Consider the following 20,156-nt stretch of genomic DNA (forward strand, 5'->3'; position numbering starts at 1 on the left):
AAATTAGATAACCTGCCTTGATGGTGGCAGGTGCCCATGATGATGTAAATGTCAAAACAAGGGTATCTGTTGACATTGCAACTCCATCTTTGCGAGTGGAAATGCGCCTCACTGCAGAAACTCCTTGAGTGGAGAGACCAGCGAGAATCTCTGACTCGGGGACATTCTTCAAATCCCTCTCAACAACAACTCCTCGTGATGAATTCAAGGTAGCATAAGGGGTAACCTCAATAGGTATATCCCCAATTGCCATTGAATTCAAGAGGAGTTCACTGTGGTGGGTTGTGAATGTTTCAACTAATATGTCTCCAGATCGAAGCTTCTTTACTGACTTTGGAGAGCCAGCAAGACCCTCTTGTCCCTTCTGAATAAAAAAGGGGGACAATTGCCCTAAAGGTTTTTCTGAAAGAGAATGTAATATAAGAAAATGAGGTACCTGTGTTACAGATGTTGAAAATTGCTGATCAGAGTCTTCAAGACGTGGTCGCTTACCTATTGACTGTTTTTTCACTATTTTATTTAAATTTTTTGAAGGAGGATATATAGGAAAAAAGAAAAATTTCGGTACCCACTGACCCCACCCACCATGGATCCCTACGAGGGGACACTAAAATGCCAAACAAAGACCCTGCAGCAATGCCAGGGTTTTGTGAGCACTATAACACCAGCATCAGATACAATGTCCACAACACCTGTTGAGAACATTCAACACCGGTACTTGGTTGATCCAATCCAAGTGAACCAGCTGACTGACCCTAGGGAAGCCACCCCAAGGCTGCCTGTCTGCAGGAATTAAAAGCCAAAGTGGTGTGTTAGGGTTGGACCCCTCAACCACCAGGATCCTCTCCTCCCCTTCACGGGTCGCCACGCATGGCAAACATGTGGGTGGATGTTTAGATCCCAGAGAAGGTAACCAGACAGAACAGAACCTTTTCTGGGAGGTCCCCTCACCATGTACAGGAATCCACACCGAGAGGGTATTTGAAGCAATCAACACCCTGACTAGATGAACAAATATGTGGTAAAAAGTACTTAATTAAAATTATGGTATTTTCTTTAGAAATAATTGTTATATTTACTGAATGCTTGCCCCATTTATTAAAGCTATATTAAGTATATTAAGTAACTTCATGGTAAATTAACTTTAATACTGTAAATTGCATACACACTTGTAAACCTATGCCTTATTTTGTATTTGTCAAATTATAGCAAGATGTTCAAAAATCAGTAGCAAAGATTGTTTGTGTGTGTGTTTAATTCACCAGCATATTTGTTACAGTAGGTCTAATGGTCAGAATTGAAAGAGGGTTTTACATGAACAAACCAAAGGTGACCAGTTATTTCATGATGCATGATTTTGTAAACTCTCTACTATGCAATTAGTGCTTGACAAATACTAAAATTTTAAAGTGTTCTTTATTTATTGAACATCAACAGCATTAAAAAAAAAAGCAGTTGTACAAATAAGATTGTCTGTGGTGATTAAGAAAAGGATTAGCTAGGGTTGGAAACATACACACTTACTGTATTTAAAGTGTATCTACTTTTATAATTCCACCTGAAATATAAGTAGGTCTGTTGTAGAGATATTTGACTATTTTACAACCACAGCCAATATAAAGTTCTAGTGGAATTGCATGAAATAATTTTGACATTATTTAACATTCTGTAATAGGTGATGTCACTGAAAACTGACATCTTTCTTGTACAAAATATTGATATACTTAGAACATAAAAATGCATTCAAATTGGGCATTTAGAATTTTTATGACAGGAGTACTCTTTGTACTGAATGGCATTGTAAATAAAGGAATATGGAACATTTTGCATTATAAGAACTATCTAGTAAGAAACCTGAAACAAAATCTTATAACAGGTGAGAATTTATAAAGATCAGGTACAAAAGTCATTTGTGTGATCTAGGTATGATCAAGAAAGATATTCAACTGGAGAAGTGAAACAGTTATTACATCCCCAAGTAACCGGAGAATAACATTATCACTATGAATTCTTCACTCTCTGAGAATATAAAAATAGTTTATTTAAAAACTTACAGAAGTTAAGTAATAACAATAAAACTTACAAAATACAGAACTTAAGAAATATTAAAAGACACATGAAACAATTCTTACCTTGAACATACACTTTGGGCTTGGCACTTCGCAATGCATTTTTTGTGACATATCATTGCACAAGTCCTACATTGGAATGCCACTTTCAACCATATCTGGAAAAAGTACATCTTATTAGTTGAAATAAGATAATTATTTTTAGAGTTCAATTAACCTGAGGTGTGGAAATCATATCAACTTAGTTAAACAATCTTTAAGTGCTAATGACACCAATTACTGCTATATAGCAAGGTAAATTAATTACAATGCTTTTATTTCACACTGAAAAGGAAAAGACAAAAATTCTATATATATGTGTGATTTATCTTTTCTAATAAATGGCAATGCAAAATTGTTTTAGTATTTTTAAAATATTTATAAACAAACATATTGGTCTTTAACTTATATATAAAACATGGCAATCACACTGATATAATCAGGATAAAAACCACATATTTATAATAGCTTCATACCCATAGAATATAATGTTATTTTTAAATTAAAATATTTATGAAATTGAATTACAACAAATATGTAGGTTTATTCTTCAGAGTTCAAATTTTGGTATAAATATTTACTGTAAACAAAAACAATATGTATACTTACAAAGAGATGACTCAAAAATACAAAAATAATAAATCAGTCGTCTAACTTATTAAAAAGTTCAGAACTAAAGAAGTTATTCAATTTAAAAGTGTAAAAAAATATTCTGAGTTTAATTTGTGCAAAAAATATAGTTAGGATCAAGGAAACTTCCATTTTAAATGAGCTTCAAGACATATTAAAACATAACTAAAAGTTAGAGGTATTGTGGCACCATGCAGCATTTTACTTATGCAGGTATTGACATGTTAAGTAAAACAAAATCGCTGTTAGTAAAACCAGCATCATATTTGAAAAGCATCTAACAGTAAATTAAGTTTGTGTAAAAATACTATATCCCTAGCAAACTTGGAAAACTCAAACTATCCATTATAGGGAAATATTGATATAGTTGTTAAAAATCTAAACAAAATAACTTTGCAGATCAAACTCGTAAATTCTTACTTATGCAGTAGGTTCAAATGTAAATTCAATTTTATAAAACTGCCACAATGATTTTTCAAAAACCAACTTCTAATATAAATATATTCATTAATCTTACCATTCTTTTTTCAATCAGTATAAAACTTTTTTAATTTATTCTTTTGACATATTGTTCTGTCCTTTTTTCATCACTCATATGTATAATGTCTACAGACATCTTAACATGAACATACAACATTAAAACAAATACTCAGAGTGTTAACTGATGATTCAAAGAAAGGATGAAATTTCATTTAAAATGTGAAAAAATTTAGGACAGTTATTTCAAAATTATATTCAAGAGATACTTATTTTTAAAATAAAGATCAGGTTAAATCATTCTTTTTAACTTTTTTAGATAAATCTAAATGTGGCTAAAATGTTGTATTCAAACAGTGTTTTATAAACATTAAGAGTAAATAAGTTCCTAACTACATCCACATCCAGCATGAGTTCAACTTCATATCCTTGTATCTTCACAGATTCAACATGAAATACCAAGCTCATGTTTGTTCAACCAGCCACTGTAATTCTTGGTAAGATCTGATTGCTATACATGTCTGAGCTGATGGCCAGATTTAACTCGTGCTTGACGACTTAAAAATAGTTGAAGCTGCAATAGTTCTTGCTTCCTCTCAAATGGAATTTGTATCAACTTATCCTGTTGAACAAGATATGAACATTGTCAAATTATGGGACTTAGTAAGCTACATTTGAAATGGAAGCTTCTCTGTGAAGCCTTAAGAATATTTTAAAGGATTTTTTGTAGCTTTACTGGTGATGCAGCCATTGCAATTAGGTGCGGGAAGTCCTGCTAACTTGTGAACCGAGTGATAATCCTGGGTTGCAACAACATGCACAAATTCCATCTTGTAAGAGCCAACATCCCAGATACTTCCTTTCTGATAGTACTAGTAATATTCTGTCTAAATAGTCTGAGAACACAGGTTGCCCCACAGAAAACAGAGGTAGCTGCATCATAGTGCTGTTTATGAAAGTAGAACTATTAGGTAACACTTCTAAAGAGCTTTATAGATTTTCATGAATCCTTAAGATTGTCTTAAAGTTGAATTATCATAGTAGTCTATATGGATGACTTCCTTCAGCTTCAGCATCTAGTTCAATTGGCCAGTTTAAAGTATTTAATCATCAGGAATAGCCTAAGCCAGAGATGAAATGTCCCTGAAACAGATGTGGTGCAAAATGAGTTCACTTAGCAGCCACTAGACAAATTTAACTTTAAGGATTTCCTCATGATCTAAAGCTAATATTGTTAGATATACGAGTTATTATTTAATTTATTTAGTGATTTAATATTTAATTATTATTTAGTTTTCATGAAAAGACTTAAAAGTTATTTATTTTATAAGCAATAATTATGACAAATTGTATTACATAACTCTGTACAAGTTGAATATTGTGTATGCAGTTTATTTTAATTGTTGTCATCTTACTCAAAGCTTCTAAGTTTCTCTCATATGAATATTATTATTACAAGAAGGATAACTATTTCTAGATTTTTCTGTTGCATGTTCTAAATACATGCAGGTACAGAGTGAAAGGAAGAAGTTAAAACAAACTAGTGAAAGAGAAATTAGATTCCATAATTATTAGTTTAGCAGTAATGAAAAATATCTGAAGTGAATTTCACAGAGGAATTGTTACAGACAAAAAGGAGAAAAAACTGTATTGTCAAAGAATGTTCTAAAGTAACTGAACCTGTCTGTGTGGACTTCAACAAAAAGAAGACAATTATCTAAAGTTCTTTACACAACTGTGGTAACCCACAGGGTAATGCGAGTAATAAAAGAGTAGAGAAGAAGTATTTTCTTGCTAATTAGGTTCGGAAGTAACTGAACCACACTATGTGGACTTTTGATACAATAAAGAATTATTTAAAGTTCTGAATATACTGCTGGTAATCCATGAGTCTATCACTGATTCTACTATGATAAAAGAGAGAAGAATAATTTGTCCTCTCAAATGGATTCTAACATAACTAAATTAGCCTGTGTGGACTTATGTGAAAAAATAAAATTACTTAGAGTTCTAGATACAACTCCAATATCCTACAATATAATAAATTGTTTGAATATGTTTGACTTGTTTTGAATATACTATTTTAAAACAACTGAATTATGTGCTGTCCATTTATTGCTTTAATTTATCATGAAAAGTCTCAGACACCTACTGTAAAGAATCCCAGCCCAGATAAAAACCTGACAAACACACTTTAGAGAGCCATCTCATAATTTTCCTAGATCTTCCATATAAGTCGTTAAGTTTATGAGAGAACTATGTGCTTGAGCCTCAAAATCATTCCTACAAAGCACTTGATTCACCTAGGGCTTGAATATGCTAAATAAATGAATATCTACACAAAACAGTTTGGAAAAACTACTCCTGAATAGAACCCCCCCAAAAAAGATATGGTGAGTTCTAGTTATAGAAGGTTAAAATCTGTCCATTTTCAACTGGTATAGCAAACAATGATTTAAGGTATTAGATACCATTTCATTTCTGCTCTTACTTCTCCTGTTTATCTTAATGTGTTTCTCAGAGGAAGTAAACAATAAGTTAAATTGATCACTATGAAATTTTACTCAAAACACCATCACAGTAACTTACAAATTAGCAGAAATTAATATTTTCTTACACAGAAAATATATATTGGATAGGTACTTACCATCTCTCAGAAATAGCTTCTCACATTAGAACTACTCTCTATATGCACAAATGTTTTCCCTTGCCACTAGCTTTGAAACTTTCACCTGTTCCATGCTCAATGTGATTCAGCTGCATCTTTTTATGCAAATAATCATGTAGCAACTCTCTACCAATAGAAAAACAAAACATTCTCCTGACAAAAATTTCACCCTCTATATTATTCAACCAAACCTTCACTTCAAGATTAAGCATAGAAGATACACTACAGGTGGAAAGGAAGGATGGATATCTTGGTAGTGTATATAAGCACCTCACTTATATATTAAATTCACTTTTTGTCAAGACTAACACCAGGTATGAGTGGGGAGGCAGGGTGTAAGAGTGTTAGTGAAGATAAGTGTTAATGGAAATATATTTTCAGTTTAGGAAAATGTTAACTTCCAAAACATACTTTTCATCCACTGACAATATAGCTAGAATCCCACATTGGAAAGGTGGAGGAGCTGGTGTGGGTATGGTCTATACAGAAAGCAGCTGTATAAAACAGTAGTGAACCAAGATAAAAGTGGTACACAATGCCAGTACACAAGTGAGCAGCAAAACATAAATGTGCTTAATATGATGAGATGCAACTCAAAAGATACCTCACCTACAAAGACCAAAATATTCAATATGGATATTTGGGAATCCAATCTTAAAGAAATGGGAAAAATCAAGGGAAAATGAAGGATCCCAATGAATACACAATCAAGACAATCACCACAGAGAAAGTAGTTCACATAATATTTACAGGCCTTACAAGACCAAATAAATAATCAGAATACAACTGATTGCAGAGGTAAAAATGAGATGGCAAAAGAACTGCAGAGACGAATGTATCCCCTTCTCTAGTTGCCAGAGACCAAGAAAGAAAAAGACCTATCAGGATATATCATGACTTAAGAAGAAAAAGTCCCACAAACATGCCAACAGCTGAAACGTATGACATCAACATATCAGCATCCAAAAAATATACTCCCACCAAGAGGCAGAAAACCAGGGAAAGCAAACAAAGAAAGAAGAGCACAGTAAATATCCCAGTCTGAACCAAAAAATGAGGAAGTAGAAGAAACTATATAGTCACTCCCTTCTACCAATAAGGGAGAAGTAGAGCCAAAGTGAATCAAAAAATAAAACCCAAACTCTCATAATGTAGGGGAGGTCAGACTGAACACCAACTGACAAGAATAATTAGGGAATTCATACCCACAAATATCATGTCTAATTTGGATTTTCAAGAAATTACAATTGTACTTGAATCTACAAGGTGGTACAAAAACTGTAATCCATAATGGGACTATGCACTAAAGAAAACCATGACTAAGTCTTTGTTGTGAAAAAGTGAGGTGTTTATGCACAGCACCATGTTAGAATTACACATTGACGAGGGTGGAGAAATTTGCAAATTAGGTAATTCCAAGGGCATTTAAGTGGGTTTGGTTATGAGAGACTGGAATGTGCAAGATCAATGCTTAAATAAGCAAATCCAATGTTGAAGAATAACTATATTACCAGTATGTTTTGGAACATTAACTTCTGATATGATATCTTACCTCCACTCACAAATAGCTAGAATCCCACATTGAAAACATGGAGAGACCAGTGTAAATGTTACATAGAAAAGCACCCTTCAGAAAGGCTGTCTATGAGGTATACTCTTCTCAACCAAATAAATCGCTGAAAAACTAAATTAATGTGTCACACAGTATAGATTGGCTAAGGTATGTCAGACCATCCTCAGTAGATCAATTTCAGTTGAAAACCAGGCAATATTGAATATTTATCATCCATTCTGTGGTAGGAAGACAGTTATTACTTTCTTTATCTCAAGTCTATGATATGGTAAAGGAAGATGTTCTATTCTTCACGACTAGACAAGGCACGTGCACAAGTCCACAACCAAAACATGCCACTCAGGTAACTCAACATGAAAATGATGGTAGAAAGGGAAGTGCTTGTGTGATAGTTCACTCAAATCCAAAATCAATTGGATTTCTGTTTCTTAGTTCAGCTCCATGAACCACTAAAACATATGAATTGCAATTCTCAAGTGAGATACTGTAGGCACCCAGTCAACCAGAGTATCTGTTACTTTGTTCAGCCTGATAGAGGGGGTACACATCTAGTACCCAGACAAACCAGTATGTCATGTTCATGGTATGACAAGGGCTCTCAAACAACACATACATGAGGACTGATGTTGGCTGGTCCAGCTCTAATCCAAGACCAGACTTCCAGACGATGGTAGGATGAAGAGTCCCAACCAGAAAGGATAACATCGTTGTGAATCTACACCAACAGAACACCACCAACTTAATCACTACTGAATGAGATAGAACACATTCAGTACAAAGCCTTCATGGTCACCATCAAATCAGCTTGGAACTGGTGAGCTGTAATGATTTCAGTACTTCACTTGAAGAAGAGAGGAAGCACAATAGGGAGGTCCAGAGGAATACTGATACCAAACTTTACAATAGTGACTACGAAAACCCTATTCTTAAAAGCACATCATCCTGTGTTTATCCAAATAAAGAAACAGTAAGAATGGGCAGTTACACTTCTGCTTTACTCATGATAGTCCATGAGTCAGTATGGCTTGGTATAATCATAATTATGAAGCAGAATTCTGCAAGGAGGTCCTACAAGTTGTCTTATGTAACACCTTATCTCACAGTGTGCAATATATGTTTTGCCTTGCCAACTACTCACCTGGTCCAGCTGCTTGCTACAATAACCTCAAGATATCAACCCATCAAAGGTGTTTTGCTCATAAAATAGCAAGTATACCTGTACAACCACTGCTTGGCACTGAGTGAAATCCACATTACACAAGGGACATGGTCCTGTAGGGAGCAAAGAAAGAGACACAGAGAGAAAAATAGACTTACTGATTCATAATTGAACCATCATGTGTAGAATGGTAACAGGTAGAATATAATATCTGGATGAGAAAGAAATGGCCAAATGATGTAGGTAATGGGAGATGATTGTGTCAGTTTAGTCCACATCTTCAATTGAATGATCTCTTCTAAAAAACAATGAAGATGAGCTGTTGAATTTGATGGCCTGAAAAAAGATGTTGGGAATTGGGAGATATGGATGTATATCCCATCCTTATAGAATAATAAATCACCCATGAAGGTAATAGGTGGAAGATTTCAGAGAATAAATAACCAACAGCAAGAAAAAAAGGAAGAAAGAAATGAGGGCAATGTAACAATAAAGAGCAAGAATTAGACATAATGGGTGTGAATGCATGGAAGGAAAACTGATGCAAAGAAAGTGTTGCCTACATGGGCCATCAATGTTTTGGGAATGAAAATGCACCAAAGTGGAAAATATGAAGATGCATATTTTCTACAAAGGCTCCTCAGGGCATGGTTTTTCAAACTATGTTCCGCATAGCCCTTGGACTCTGCCATAGTTATCTGGGGCTCTGCGAGAAAATTTTAGAATGTTAATATTTTTTCCTAAAATTATAAAATTGAATCAGAATACACTATACAAAAAAGTAAAATATATCTTTAATATACCACATTAATTGCATATTGGGCTATTTAATATTTTATTTTGCCTAATGCCAGACAATCTTATTAAGCTCTCACAGTGAAAGTGTTAACACAATCTCAATTAACTTAGACAGTTGCACCACTGGTTCCTAGTAGATATGGCACCATCTCAAGATCACATGCATCATTGTAGATGCAAGATAGCCTAGTAATTTTCATATTAAACATCAACCCAACCCTGGGTAGTGATGCCAACTGTCTTTTAAAAAAAAGCCAGATCTTGATTAGCGGCCAAATCTCGAATGAAAAGAAACATGATGTCACAGCTGAAACTTGTCCAAATTTGAAACATTGTGATGCAATCAGATGCAGTATCAATTATTTCAATTTCAAATTATATTTATATGAAGTATAATTATATTTATGACAATTATAATTGGTAATTGTTAGGTTAGGTTAAATTCATTGTAATTTAACTATACAAATTTGGTACCAATGAGCTCTATAATGTCATGTTTCATTTCGTTCGAGATTTAGATGCATGTCAGATCTGGCTTAATATTTTTTTTATTTGGCTTAAAAATTTCTGTTAAAAAACAAAAGGTAAATTGTAAAAATAATAGGTCACCCTTTTTATTTAGAAAAATATATTATTCTAGTGGCCTAGCCTTTTTTCCACACATCTTTATTCCTGACTTCATTATGACAACACTGATCGTAGGTCAGTATGTCATTGTATGATGATAAAACAAAGTGCTTGAATGAGATTTCATTAAGAAGCTATTTTGTTTCCATGAAAATATTTGGAAGTGCCAAAGATATAATAATACATTTTTAAACAAATTAATAATTAGTTGTCACCCTTATAATGAATAAGTGGCTGAATATCAGTAATAAATCTCATATGAGTAAAAATCATCCCAGGCCTAATAATAATTCATCAGCATTATTGTAGTGTGCAAGTACTTCAATGCATGATGATGCAAGAAGTACTGAAACAAGTAAGAAAAGAAAGTATGATGAAAGTTTTATTGAACATGTTTTTACATGGACAGGTAATGAAGACGGACCTAGTGGGTTGTATGTTGAATGTGGAACAGTGTTGAGTGACAGTAGTTTGCATCCAGCAAAGCTAAAACAGCATCAAAAAACCAAATGCTCCCAATTAAAATATCCAACTTTTGAGTATTTCAAAAGAAAGAGTTTTAAATTAAATGCAAGGAAAGCTACATAACATCTGTTTGTCCATCAGGACAACAAAGGTTCCCTTATTGCTTCACATTGTGTTAATTACCTTATTGCAAAATAAGGTGAAGCTCATACAATTGCAGAAGATCTGATAAAACCATGTGCATAAGACTTGGTAGAGTGCAAGACTGATGAGAAAATTCTTAAAAACACTAACTCTATGCCCCTTTCTAACAACTTGGTTTCTCAAATAATCAAGGATATGTCAGCAAATTGCTTAATAGTGTTAATAAGGCAAGTAAAAGCGAGTCCAATTTTTTCACTTCAGATGGATGAATCAACAGATGATGTAGGTTATGCAATGTTGCTTGTGCTTGTTTGCTATATTCACAAAGCTAGTTTTGAAGAAGACATATTAATTTGCAAACCTTTGCCTACTCAAACAACAGATGAAAAAATATTTAAACTGATTGATTTATTTTTGGAAGAACATAATATTTAATGGCAGCTTTGCTCAATTATTTGCACTGATGGAGCTGCAGCTATGGTTGGAAAATTTTCGTGTGCAGTGGCATGCATATAAAAGAAAAAAACCTGGACATCGAGAATATCCACTGCTGTCTTCATCATCATGCACTTGCAATGAAATGAATGCCAGAAGACTTAAAAGAGGTACTGGGTGAAGTCAAAAATAGTTAATTTTATAAAATAAGACCACTCAATGTGAAGATATGGGAAGTTTGCATAAAAATTTGGTGCTTCTCACTGAAGTCCAATGGCTTTCTCAGGGAAAAGTGCTTGCTTGGTTTTACAAACTGTGTAAGGAGATAGGTTTCTTTTTATCTGAATGCCATTTTGAAGCTGCATACAAACTAAAGGACAAATTCTATATACAAAAAGTGGCTTACCTTTCGGATGTATTTGCCTATCTGAATGAAGTGAATGCTACAACGCAATTTAACGTACTTGAAAGCTCAAAGTAAAATGGAAGAGCTTCAACATAAGCTAAAACTTTGGAATGTATACTTATGGAAGAACTTGACTGCTTCGGAAATCTTACTGAATTGTTACTTGTGAATGACATTTCCTTAAGTGAAGATGCAAAAGTTTGTCTTGCAGTACATATCTAATTTGTGTACAACTGTTGGGGAGTACTTCCCTCCTCATTTAGAAAAATTACTGTGGATTCAAAATCCCTTTATTGACTCTGGAAATACCAATGGTTTGCCTTTGAAAGAGAAAGAAAAGGTTATAAAAATTTCATCTGATTATACCCTAAGAAAAAAATTTCAGCAGGAAGATATTACACAATTTTGGATTCAACTGGCCATGGAATACCCTGAAATGAGTAACAAACTTTTGAAACTTTTGATGCATTTTCCAACAGCATATCTGTGTGAGCAAATATTTTCACTGTATATAGCTACAAAAGCCAAATTTAGAAACAAGCTAAATACTGAAGATGATTTGCTCTTACAGCTAACAACCAAAAGCCCAAATATTGAACCACTTTGTGAACAAAAGCAAGCCTATCTGAGCCACTAATAAATAAATAAAAATACTGTACTTTTACTGATATAAATTTTGCAAGCAGAAATTTTTTAACAAGTAGATGTAAATTTTTTTCTTTAAAAACTGATGTTTTAATACATTTTATTCTGAAAGCTTGAAGTAAACTTTATCTGCTCCAGAATGTGTTTTTTCTTTCTGATGTGAAGCTCTGTAGGTCTAAAATGTTTGGGAACCCCTGCTTTAGGGTATCAGTAAAGTGAGCAAGGAGTGGTAAGATACGATATTACAATCATTACCAAGCTGTTGACTTGTTAATTATAGGTAACATGTGTACTATTTGTTGACCAATAATCAACACTATGATTTGCATGAAAAACAAAGAATCAGATTCAACACATTCACATACTCAATGACTATATTTGCATCAAACTTTTAAATTCATTAAAACATTTTAAGCATTTTAACTGGAAAAAGTAAACTTTCATAACTTTTACAAAATAGATTTCCCCTTTATTTGGTGAAAATATAAATATTCCTTTTGCAACAGGTCAAGGCTCAAAGGCCAAGTCATCATCTTTGTTGATTTGCAAAATGTTACTGAAATACTATTTTATGAATTTATATCAATAAGTTTGATATTATGGTAATATTATAATTCAAATGTTAATATTATATACAAGTTAATTTCTTAATTTAAAACTTAATTTAATTAGAAAAAAAACACCCAAATACCATTTTTGTGAGTCAGTTACTTAGTATACTGTGGCAGCAATGGTTAAAATTAGATGTTTGTGATGTCAAAATGCTAAGTCTATAATTTCATACAAATTAGGAACTCAAATTTACAATATCAACAAGCTGGAGCATAAAATAAAAACCTCCTATATTTTTATTTTGCTCAAATATTGCTTACGTATTGAAACAGAGTTCACCTCTTTCTATTTTTGGAAACAGTATCTTGTATACAATTACTTTAATATATGACAAATGAATAACCTATTGACATATTAGAATACATCCGTAGTGGTTTTCACAGCCATTTTACTTTTTTAAAAGGCTACTACATTCTTTTGAACTAAGAGTTCAAAGAGATATGTTGTGTTTTCAGTCTCCTTGAAGTTTCATATTAGTTTTTAGATCTAAATCAAAGTTAGTTACTAAGTGGAATATAGCTACTAGTTACTAATTGGAGTAGTTACTATAGTGGAATACTAAGGTACTGATATAGTTATTTATGATTTTTTGGTTATTCAACTGTATATTTTGTTTGATATCCTCCATGTGTGAAATTTTAAAAGGCTTAGCAACCTATGTCCAGCAGCAGTCGAGTAGAAAAGTCATAGCTAGAAAAGATAATTGTTTGCATTGATTCTGCCCCCTGCTAATACAGCAGTATGTCCATGGATTTACACTGTTAAAACCAGGAATTCGATTCCCCTCCGTGAGCTCAGCAGATAACCCAATGTAGCTTTGCTATAAGAAAACATGCAAACACACATGCACATACATTAATTCTTTATTTATTGTTCTACATATTAAGAATAGTTTAATAACTTATTTCCAAATAGTAATAATCTATATATGTATATAATGTATAATAGCAGATATGTGATTATATATTACAAAATACTAGTCCACTAAAACACAGACAAGACAGGGTCACTTTGTAAGGACTAAGAATCAATTTTATATTATTTGATATGGTAACATTAGTGCAAATGCACTGCATCGATGCAACTTGTGAAACGTTAGCAAAGCACGACTTGAAAGTCAATAATAAAAAAATAATAACTACATGTAAATATATAATGTTATAAGACTTAAGCTACTTTGAATAAACATTTTTATTTTTGTGTTGTAATCTACAGCCACTCTAGTATGAAAAAAATTTTTTTATGTACAATTTGTTTTTATGATGGTTACAAGGTTGGTTAAATTGACAGACCCCACATAGTTAGGGCAGAGAAAATAACAAAATATAAAGTTTTACTGAAATCAAACATTTGAAATGTATTGAGAAGGTTATGAAGATTAAATAAATACTATTTGAGGTTTTGGGGATGAAGAATAGTTTTTCAATCATATCATGAAATTACTTTGCACTTGTACTAGTAACAAATTATACTCAATACCTTCACAAATTTTGTAAAGAAACACATATTTCATCAAAATTTGTAGTATAAAGACTTAATGTGTACAAATGTGTGTACAAACTCGTGTACATTATACCAAGCCCATTGTAAAAAGGTTAAACAAAGTCTCACAACAAACAATTCCATACAGCAGATAGTTTCAAGGTACCTAAAATGTCAGTAACCAAGTTTCTTGTTGGTCAAAAGACAAAACTGTCTTCATCTTAAATAGGAAAATTATTTTAAACAAGTACTGCAATCAGTTTATCCTCAAGCTTCTTATTTTAATGTCTTAATAAACCTTTTTGTTTATTCTACACAGGAATCCTATATGCAAGTATAATTTTGATTTGTACGAGTTAACTTATTTCTGCTATTACTGAGCACGTTTTATAATATGTTTCTTACTTGCATGTAAAGATTAATACAGTTACAACAAAAAGTGTTCGTACCCCTGCGTCATCAGTAGTTTTTCCTCGTAACTTAAAAAGAATCATGATTAGGATAATGAAAGTATGGTTTATTATAAATATTATACTAACAAACATCTACATAAATTTTTATGTAAATTGAATGCAAATAAACTGTTTAAAAACAAATAACCAAACACAGGAGGGGCAGAAAGTGTTCGTGCATCTACTTTAATGGTCAGTTGTATAGCCTTTCAGGTGAATTACTTGGCACAATCTCTCCTCATAGCCTTCCATGATCATTTGACAGTACTCGACTGGTATTTTCTTCCATTCTTCTTCACAGAAGGCCTCTAACTCTTGCAAGTTTTTTGGATGATGCTGATGAACCCTGGCCTTCAACTCATGCCAAATGTTTTCAATTGGGTAGATAATGGGTGAGCATGATGGCAACTACAGAATGCTTATATGGTTCCTCTGCAACCAAGATTGCACATATTTCAATGTGTGCTTAGGGTCATTGTCATGCTGGAGGATCCAACAACGCCCAAGACGCATGTTACAAGCATCATTCTTGATATAAGTGCCTAATATATCAACGTACTCTTCTTTTTACATGACTTTGTTGACGAGGTGAAGGCTGCCTACACCAGAAGAGCTGAAGGAACCCCACAGCATGATAGAGCCACCTCCGTGTTTAACTGTAGGAATGGTGTTCTTTGGAAGATTTTGTTCCTCCTTATGGAAAATATAGCGAACATCATTGTGGCTGAAAAGCTCAATTTTAGTCTCGTCTGACCAAAGAATACTCTTGCAATAGGTAAAGGGTTTATCTACATGCTTTCTTGCATACCTCAATCATGCTTCTAAATGAACAGGTTTTAAATATGGAGTTCTACGAGGACAGCATGCTTTGAACCCAGAAGAGCGTCACATGTTCCTTACTGTAGAGGCACTTACTTCAACCCCAGTTTCCCTTACCAGTTTCTTTATTTCATTACATGTTAAATGAGGGTTCCTACTAACTTCTCTGAGAACCTTCTTCTTGGTTCTCTCTGAACTTTTGGTGGGGCGTCCGGAACAAGGGAGGTTAGCATTTGATCCTGTAAGCTTAAACCTGGCAATTATGCTTTTAACAGTAGATTTCAGCACATTAAGTTCTGTAGCAATACCGGAAAGAGACACACGAGACTTGTTTTTTACAATAATTCGGTTTTTTTTAAATCACTAGACAGTTGTTTCCTGTTTGCCATGATGACCAAGCAGACAATGACAGAGACAGTGCTAAATTGCCAGAAGTACATTTTTTGCTGGCTAAATTCCAATAATTATGAACCCAGTGTCTAGTTCTGGAATGGTATAATGTTGCTTATTCACCAAACTAAACAAAATTTTTATGGGAATATCAGTTTTTTCACACGTTCTGAAATGTGCAAACACTTTCTGCTCCTCCTATTTTTGGTTATTTGTCTATAAACAGTTTATTTGTCATTTAATTTACATAAACATTTTTGTACATGTGTGTTATTATAATATTTATAATATATTATTCTCCTATTAGCCTAATCGTGATACTTTTTAAGATATAAGCAAAAACCACCCGGGACGCAGGGTACGAACACTTTATATAACTGTATATCCAATTTATTACTTATTACTTCAGCCTTGACATAAGTTATTCACCTTTGCTTTTAATTTTGACATTTACTCACAGTGCGAAGTTTAAAATGAATGGAGAAATATTTTGCACTTCATTACAGTGGAGCTAACAATAAGCAATGTCAGATATACACAACTATTTCATTTAAATTCAATTCATTAGTTATAATTTAGATAATTATAAAGCATGAGTGTTAAATTTATTATTTTTATAAGTGATAATATATCACAGGTTTGTAGGTTTGTTTATCTTACTGTGTTCAAATTATATGTCGTGTATTTCACTGACTTACATCATCTTTCTAGTACTTTAAGTTTTTCTCATTGTTTCATTGAGAATTCAAGTTGAAAAAGACCAACCTAAGAAATACTGATATACTTTTTCAGCTAAATTTTCGAACTAGTACTGTGGCACAGATTTTTGTAATAAGCATATCTGTTTCAAACCTATTTATGTTACTATGGCAAAACACAATAAAAACACACAGTTAATAATTAACTTTTGTATTTTTTGTACAGCACAGTTCTCTTAAGCATTAACTAAACAATTTACAGAAAACATAAAATACAGGAAATTACATAAAAAATTAAATATGCTTACCTTTTTGTCACAGAAATTACAGAGAGTTGCTGAATGAAAGTGGGTACCAATAAAGTCGTGGTTTACTGATATGATACTGTAAAATAGCACATTTACTATTTTTAAAAGTTTTCTGTGTGGTTTATTTTAAACATTTATTTCTTGCATTATTTTACTCTACAACATTATGCTACACATTATTGTGAGTATATCAGAGTCATAAGTCTAATTTACAATAATTACAAAATAGTTATTTTTTGTGCTTAAAATCCTGAGAATGCGAGTCCAATTTTTTAAAAGAAAATGATGCTTTCATATTTTTCAAAGATAGCTGTTTAAAATGAAGGGAAATGATATTTAATGTATCAAAACTTTGTTACTGTTGCAAACTCTGTTTGTTAACCTAAAACTGACCTTAGAAGATTGAAACATTGTTCTATATTTTATTTTAATTAAAGTTTTAATATCTATACCAGCCATCTAGAGAATACACTCTTTCTGTACTTATATAAGGAGGCAAAAAACACACAATACGCTTAAATACAACCGTCTTCCTAACACTGAAATATCACATAGGTATATATGGCCAAGATGGTTTAGGTGTTTCTCAATTACTGTTGTAACACATATATATGCAATGTGTGGATAAAATAATTCAGTGATTAACATCTAATTAACTATTATAAAATGAGGGATGAAAATATATACATAATAGTAAAAACATATAACTTCCTACAGAGACTTCAAGTTACATAATGCACATATGGTGGCAATTAAAAGGTTGTACATTAGAACTACAAAGATTATAATTGGCTTTTTTTCCCACCTCATTTACAAGTTTTGATTTATTAACAAGATAAAATTAAAAGTAAGAAAGAACTGTTGTTCTTGAGCATCAAAGAGTTTTTTTTTTAAATGGCTCAACCAAAATCAAAATAAATAAACTAAATACTGTCAGTCTACAATACAATTCAAAAATTACAATATTTTACATCAATGAATAAAAAATCTAAATATATTAGCATTTTTATTAGTTTTCTAGTTAATATTTCCTGGTCAAAACACAAAGGTACAATTTTTTTAAAATTTTAGTGTAAATCTATATTTTAATGATATTAAAATAATTGAAAATAAGTAATAAATATTTTAAAGTTAATGACAAGTATAACTAAATTTCAAAACCTACCTATCATTTCCACTTTCAGCGAATAAACCTTCATCTTCAGACTCCGGAGCTGAATCACAGTACATTATTTCAAGTGGTTTGTTGGGGTATTTCTGCAGGTTTTCTTGGTGTCCAAAATTTGAATTTCTTTTAAGATCAGATTCTTTACTCCCTACCAATACTTTTTTGGATGATTTTGATGAAACATTATTTTCCTGTTCTTTATTTGGTTTGATTTCAAAAGTCAAAAGAATATCTCCATAACACAAAGAATGTTCAAAACCAGAATGAGTTGCATACCTCTGTAACTTTCTGTACCCCAAAAATATATAAATACAGATTTTTATCAAAATATACACATACTTTACAAGAATATCAAATGAGTTAAGAAACAATGTTGTCAAATATATCTAAGCTATACATATTTATTATATAGAACAGAACCTGACAAAGTTGAAAATCTATGATCATTAAGATTTTATTAAAATAATAGCAAAGAATTATCAATAAACATAAATAAACAGACACATTTAATCTTTCTCTCTCAGTGTCACTGTACAGCCATTCTTTAAATTACATGTTTACTTTCCTACTGCCTTTCAGTAGAGCATTTTAAAGTAACACGCTTGGTAGAAAGACAAATCTTAAATCCTGATGCCTAAACATTTTGATGTTGAGATGCCAAGAGTTGAATGCAGCCAGAATTCAACTCCTAACCTTGAATTCTGGTTTACATCTAGGAAAACCCACAATATGGCATGGGAAGATTATTACACCTAAGCTGGCTCAGCTCATACTGAAGGAAATACTTTTGCAGTCTGGACATATGTATATAGTAAATAGACTATTTCTTTGTCTATTTACCATATACAAGAAAATGATATGGTACATGTTACTTAGAAAAAACCTGACCTAAACAGGGTGAATAACAGGAAAGAACTGTTATTCCTCCTCTTCACAGAATATTCATTAACACTGCTTGTTCACTCTCAGAGACAGAATGAGGTCACCTGTATTTACTTATGGTCACTACCCACTAATCCACTACTTGATATGTCTACATATTCTGTGGCTGAAATGCTGGCAGAGCACTGGATACCCAGTTCAAAGCACCTAAATAGATCCATAAGCATCAAGAAACCACCTTTAACAGTCACTTGTTTCCGAGTTGTGTGGTGTTGAGTGTGGTGGAGTCACTCACTTCATTTTATCACCATCAGACTGATAATTTAGTGGACTAGGTGAAAACAGACTTCAATGACTGGATTAAGCTTTTATTGTCCAACATGATGGGATACTGCACAATTGAAAAAGAGATCAATAGGATGTTAAACAAATATACTCATTTTTGACTGAGAAGTTTTGCTCCCTACAGATGATTTATATCATCCTCCAACTAGTGTGAAAATCCCACAATGTCCATGGCAATATGTAAAGTGTTACATATTATAATTTATTTCAGGTAGTGAGTCTCTGCTTTATTATGTTATGTATACGTATTACTATTTCAAATAAACAGAAATTTAAATTTAGTAGTTGGTTAAATATTAATATGTATCAAATATAAGACATTTGCCAACAAGACTGATATTCACAATTTTCATTTTTTAGCACAAATATATTCTAATATACAAACAAAAAAATAATACAATTTATAATAATGGTTATTACTAATAGTTCTTAGAAATAGCGATTTATATACCACAGTTTTACATATGTTCAGACAATACTGAGTCTTATATCCATTATCGAACTAAATATTTCATCAATGAGCAAATTAATTCCAAGTTGATACTGTCACACCTTGCTTAAGATAATGCTGCCTTTTCTTGGCTAGCCTCACATCCTTACAAGCTGACTTCTTCTGGAAAAGAATGGTTTGTTTGAAATGTAAAATATTCCTGGTTAAATTCTTAGTTTTCTGATTAAAATGCAGTAATCACAATTATAGCTTCCAAGGTCTATAGCACACTGACCATAGATATTCCAATAATAATAATATTTGTCTCTCAGCTTCTCAGTTTTTATATAGCAATTATGCAAGGCTCTAGAACATTCACTAAAGCAAATACAATACTGTTAAATCACTACTATTACATACACACCTAGTACACTG

The 20,156-nt window shown here is 32.4% G+C and overlaps 1 protein-coding gene across 1 annotated transcript in view; it reads right to left on the reverse strand.

Moving 5' to 3' along the window:
- LOC143245535 (PDZ domain-containing protein 8-like) overlaps positions 1-20,156 on the reverse strand; it is a 174,182-nt gene that overhangs the window by 8,008 nt on the left and 146,018 nt on the right. Inside the window, exons 17-19 of the mRNA XM_076491899.1 lie at positions 18,062-18,352; positions 16,897-16,972; positions 2,133-2,227 (exon numbers count right to left, since the gene is read on the reverse strand). Of these exons, the coding sequence (XP_076348014.1) occupies positions 2,133-2,227; positions 16,897-16,972; positions 18,062-18,352 (462 nt within the window). The remainder of the gene's footprint in view (positions 1-2,132; positions 2,228-16,896; positions 16,973-18,061; positions 18,353-20,156) is intronic.

The sequence above is a fragment of the Tachypleus tridentatus genome, chromosome 2, assembly GCF_004210375.1.
Source record: "Tachypleus tridentatus isolate NWPU-2018 chromosome 2, ASM421037v1, whole genome shotgun sequence".
NCBI classification, from domain to species: domain Eukaryota; kingdom Metazoa; phylum Arthropoda; class Merostomata; order Xiphosura; family Limulidae; genus Tachypleus; species Tachypleus tridentatus.